At 41.1% G+C, this 5,648-nt stretch overlaps 1 protein-coding gene across 1 annotated transcript in view; it reads right to left on the reverse strand.

The window, feature by feature from the left end:
* The window catches only part of dnm3 (dynamin 3), a 47,984-nt gene that overhangs the window by 3,000 nt on the left and 39,336 nt on the right, over nucleotides 1-5,648 (reverse strand). Inside the window, exons 17-20 of the mRNA XM_015398001.1 lie at nucleotides 4,803-4,914; nucleotides 4,113-4,256; nucleotides 2,245-2,468; nucleotides 1,614-1,772 (exon numbers count right to left, since the gene is read on the reverse strand). Coding sequence (XP_015253487.1) covers nucleotides 1,614-1,772; nucleotides 2,245-2,468; nucleotides 4,113-4,256; nucleotides 4,803-4,914 — 639 coding nt within the window. The remainder of the gene's footprint in view (nucleotides 1-1,613; nucleotides 1,773-2,244; nucleotides 2,469-4,112; nucleotides 4,257-4,802; nucleotides 4,915-5,648) is intronic.

Raw genomic sequence — 5,648 nt, forward strand, 5'->3', positions numbered from 1 at the left:
AATTTGGTGAATTTTTACGTCCCTGGTGATGCTATTTAATTAATGGAAGAGCAGAAGGTGATTAAAACAAGAGAGCTAGTTTAGTCTCTAAAACAGACATGGCTACGGCTTGATGCTAACATGTTTGTTAGCTGTCAGAATTCTGACATATAAAACTGAAATAATATTTAAAAATCAGTTAGCTTTTTTTTTTCAGTGGCCCTAATCCTGTTCCGTAGATGCAGCTCTTAAATGTATCACAGTTAAATGGTTGAAGTTCGACAAAATGCGGATTGGAAAGGTTTGGAAATTCACCATATGGAACCAATAACTTATTGTCTGACGCTTCAAAAAGATATTGGTTAATAGTTGGAAACTGGCCATGACTGAAACTAATGCAGTAAAAATAAAAATATTCTCTTGTATATTTTAAACTTCTCCATTATCTTTATTTATATGTTTTTATTTATTTATTCTTATTTAACTCATTTATCTCCGTTTGTCCTGCTTATTAATTTATCAACTATATCTATATTTGTTATGTTACTCATGATTAATCATGTAACCTGCTTTACTCGTAATGTTACCCGATGCTTTATACTTTCAAAGTTGTTTTAAGTTTATTGTAAGTGAAAAACAGCAGAATAAATGTAGGCTTGAATGTTTATGTCTATGTAAGCTGCAAAAATTGAAATAAAACTAAGTAAAAAGAAATAACTCTAATTGGTGGGAAAAAAGTAAAAATATCTTTTTGTTGCAATAAAAGCTAAAAAAACATGTCATCCATTTGTTTCCCTTTACAATGATACCACGAATTAAAGCCAGCAATACCTTCAGGAGTCTTCAAATAAATACAAATTAAATTTTGGCATAAATACGGCTGCTGTGGAAAAGTTACAGAGGTTTGTTCCAGATAAAATGAGCAAAGTGTAGAAATACTTTGTCATCCATCTTATTTCTATTCATCCATAATTCCCCGTCTGGATGACGAGAATCCAGCCTTTTATTCCTAATCAATGACTGTTACAATCCTGAGAGTAAAGAGAAAAGTAATAATCAATGGACAGAAATGTGCAGAGAGTCTTAGGAAGAGGTACGTTTGGATGGCAAGAGGCAGTAGAAAGAAACCTGAATGCAAGAAAGAATCTAAGGACCCTTTGGAGAGCACAGAGGAAATGAGGCAGAGCGAAAACGAAGAGCCACGCCAAAAGCAGGGGAGGAACCAGCAGAAAAGGCATATCGAGAAAAGGAAAAATAATTGTTACTGCATGAGGGGAAACTCTGCAAGAGCGTAAAAGAAATGCATGCTTGGAAGAAAAAGGGGAAGGTGGGTGGGGGGGTGAATGACTGATGTAAAGATGAAAACTTGACAAAGAACTGGCCCTGTTGTTTCTGGCTCCGGTAGAAAGCCGCACGAAGAAAAGTCCTGTCTGCTGGGGCTGTTGGGAAGGGGGAATATGAGAAACACATTTTCCAGCAGACCCCCACCCAGCTCAAATATCAGCCCTCTCCCCCCTGTGCCTCTTCACAGCAACTGGTATTTGTGTACTTGTGAGAGTGAGCCTAAATATCCAGGCCTTCCAGGACCTTCAGATCCATGAATCAAAAGATACGGTTAACTGTTTGAAAGTCACCTTGGCACGCAGGCTGTGACACGGTGACGCTGAGCGGCGAGCTGCTGGAGACCACGGGAGGAAGAGTTGGATCCGGCGGGAGATGTGCGAGGAGCGGGCGGAGCGTGGGCGCGAATCACCGGCCTGCCAGCGGTCACTGAGTTTTTAGGTTGTCCTGAACTGAAACACAGAAGAAGAGAACCTCATACAGCAGGACCAACTTTCACCCTTTTTTTTATTTCCTCCTCCATCTACATTCAGTGACTCTCATTACTGCATACACCCTGTTAACTAATCCGGTATGATTCAACCGGTAAAGATGGAAACCAATCAGCTGGAAGCTGGTCGTTAAAATGAAAACCAGAACTAACACTGTTGGAACACGTCTTGGTCAACAGCCCTCTTTAGGTGTCCCTACAGATTTCCTGTCCAAATTTAGATCTGGACTCTTAGACCAAACATTTTTGTTTTAACCCTCATGAAATTATTACTGTTTTCCAGATGTATTTTCTCAGCCTGAGAATGGAAAATAAAGTCCTTCTTCATCTTCAGCGTTCATATCATCTTCAAAATGCAGCAAAATCTCTGCTGACTTCCACCTTTGTACATTTGCTTTGTTTTCTAAGAGCCATCAGGTGCTTCATGTTTGTACCTGAGGTGCTGTATCCAGGAAGAGTCCACAGGTGGAGGAAGCGGGGTGGTGAAGGTAGAAGTTGAGATCTCTCCGATGACGGTGAGCGCCTCCTTCAGGGCAGAGTGTTTACGGAGCACCTCCTCACGGCGTTGCCTCTGCTCCGGCGCCTCATCCATCAGAGCCGAGCATTCCCCCAAAGCGTAGAGCTGCGCCAGGAGCTCGGAGCTAATGAACTCCTTCACCTACACGAAGGACGGACACTGATGAGCTTCTCTGAGGAGCAAAAAACCTTCCAGGAAGCTTCTGGCTTTTCATTCTGACACTTTACCTGCTTTATTTCCTCCTGTTTATTTTCACTTAATTCATTTACATTTTATTTAAAGGAAAAGTCGGTCAGCAAGGAATAATCAATAGATCATTATTTATACCTAAAACTAATACGTTTGCGGTGATTTCATTCATTTAGCGTTAATCAGTAAAAAAAATAAAATAATGATTTTCATCACGATCACTGAGTCTGGGAGCGGCCATTTTTGTCCAAATATAGTAGCCCCTCCCTCCTGCCATCTTCCAGCAGTGACGTCACGGTGCGGTAAGCCTAGCGCCATTCTCCCCGCTTTCCAAGCTAAATCAATGGGAACTACTAGACACATCTGCAATCAACAACAATTATTGAAGATTTCCAGAGGACTTCACCATTGAAATTCACCAGAGCTATAGTGAAACTGACAATGCCCACGTGCATGGCAGCTGGATGCTGGAATACATCGAAAAAAAGAGTTATTCCACCTTTCTGATTCCTGATCCTCCACGGACGGGTTGGTCGTTGGATCGCCAACTTGAAGAGGGAGGATTTGCCATCGAACTTTTGGCCAGAGGAAAATATGCTGGTGAAGATTCTCATTCATTTAAGTCACAGTCATTCCAAAAAAGATAAAAAACAATCCACTGACTGTTTCCAAGTTTGAAGATGTTTCTCTTCCCATCCAGGAAGGTTTTTCTATTCAAAATGTCAGAAACAGGGTTGAGTTCCAGGCTTTTTAGACTGGACCAAAGAAAAGCCTTGTTTTGGCTTAAAAAACATGCAAATTAAACCTGATGAACGGGTCCACACCAGAGGAATGGGGGTCATTTTGTTTCTTTGTTAGCCTGTAATACCCAAAACCTGTCTATGAGTCTCTGAAAGGGGTTCGTTAAAGGTAATAAGTGGCCTGGTTGAATAGGCGAGGTGCTCTGGTCCCATGTAGAGGGGTTGGGGCTGTGATGATAGCAGAAAGAAATCAACTCTATCGCTGCGTTGTAGGTTTTTGAAAGCTGAAATCTGAGTCCAGCCCTTCTGTTTAAGGTTGGTTTTTCTTTCTTTAACAGAGGGGCTGGAATTTGAATTGAAAAAGCTTCCTGGATGGGGAGAGACATGTCTTAAAACTTGGAATAAAGTGGATGGATTTTTTTCACTTTTTTGGAATGACCAGAGAAAAAACCCGTAATATGTAGCCAACATTTGGAAGAAGAATGTTTTCAAGATGACTTGGATAATAGCGCGTTGTGACAAACACCAGATACAGCACTGGGACTTGATCAACAGCCGATACCGCACCGTGACGTCACTAACCAGTAGGTGGCAGTAGTGTTCTTTGACAAACATGGATGCCTCCAGTAAAGCACATTCAAATGAAAATAACTGTTAATATAAAACACTTACAATTTATTGACCAGTATGTAATAAATTCACAATTAAAATACTTTCAGAAGTTTGAATTATGAATATGACCCAGTTTTTCCTTTAAAGACAGAATTCATCACCATTTGATACAAAAAAGAAAGCGTTCGAGAAACAAAACCAGAAGACTTAAATAAAACCACACAGTTCAGTCTAAATAACCTACATTATTGATCATCAGGTGCATGATGGTCTTTGGCATAAGATCCCTCATGGTCTTATAGATGATGCTCATGTAGGAGTCAACCAGGTTACGGATGGTCTCCACCTGCCTCTCCAGCTGAGGATCTGTACTTTCCTGCTCATTTACCTGTAGAACAGACAGATAAACCAAGACACAACTGAGATGGTACGTAACAGAGAGAAAGAAGACATTTTTAATGGGTAGCAGTCAGTATAGTGGCACAATGCTGCAGGGACGGTAATACTCATTAAAATTAAATGCAAGGCAAAACAGTCAAAGAAAAAGAATCACATCAACTAGAAAAGAACAGAAGACTGGAATGAAGGATACATAAAAGATGGGGGGGGGAGAAAAGTTGAACAAGTAAGGGATGGGGAGCTGCTGATTAGAAACAGACTGGAACACACACACGTATTGCAGTGACATCACTGACCAAGAATGCGGGCTAAAGAGCCAACGACAGAGCGGGATGGAAGGGGTGGAGGGCTCACTTTTTCACTTTGGCGAAGGGTGGGAGAGAAGGGGGAGCACGGAGAGAGAGGGTTATGGGGTTAGTCCTTGGGTTTAAGGTTAGCGAAGGCAATGAGTGCACGTTACGTGCAGGTGGTGCCCCGTGCGTCAGAGGTCAGGCTTTGATTTATTCAGGCTAATTCAGGGGGTTGAAGTACTGACGGCGATTTTCTCAGGGTAGACTCCAGCGCGCAGCAGAGATGCCTTCCAGCTGTCCAGCTCCTCCTGAGAGTTACAGGCCAACTCCAAGCATCTGTAGCCCTTGTACACGTTTCTGCAATTCATTACAAAAAAGTTAGAGAACAAATATTTCAAAATCCAAAACTTAATAGATTTAATTGTAGTGTGAATTTTTTCAGCCTTCTTTACTGCAACGCCCCTAAATAAACTGAAAACCCAACCTTTTGCTTTACCTGCTAAGTAATTAGAGTCTACCTGTGTTATCTATTCTGTAAACCAAACGGCTGTGTTAAGGCCTCAGTGGTTTGATCTGAGAAATCTAATCTAAAGCATAAAAACAGCAGTCAGGGCCTCTATTAGTTTCACACAAATCTGCCTTTTTAAACTTAAAAGTTGAAATGAAAGTCAATAAGATGCTGCTTCTCTGTTTATAACAAACATATGTGGGAGGGGGCGCTCTGCTCAAATGAGACCAAAAATAACAATAATAGTAAGTGAACTTTATTGATCTCACATTGGAGAAATTTACCTCTGCATTTAACCAGTGGGGGGTTTACCATTAGGCAATACTAGGCAGTTGCCTAGGGCCCCAATTTACTGCGGGCCCCATAAAACTCTGTGTACATGTATGGTTAATACAACTATTCCTTATTTGTCCACATTAATTAAAAATCCTTTCGCTAAAATGCCATCAGAACACTTATAATATTGTGTCTCAGCACACTTAATATTAGAGAACTCTGCTCTCCAGAGCGAGTAGATTGGTAACCCCGCCTCCTGCTCTCCTCTATCTTGTCTGCTGTCATGATTCATGCAGCTATTATTTCA

The sequence above is a fragment of the Cyprinodon variegatus genome, unplaced genomic scaffold, assembly GCF_000732505.1.
Source record: "Cyprinodon variegatus isolate N-32 unplaced genomic scaffold, C_variegatus-1.0 Scaffold902, whole genome shotgun sequence".
NCBI lineage: Eukaryota > Metazoa > Chordata > Actinopteri > Cyprinodontiformes > Cyprinodontidae > Cyprinodon > Cyprinodon variegatus.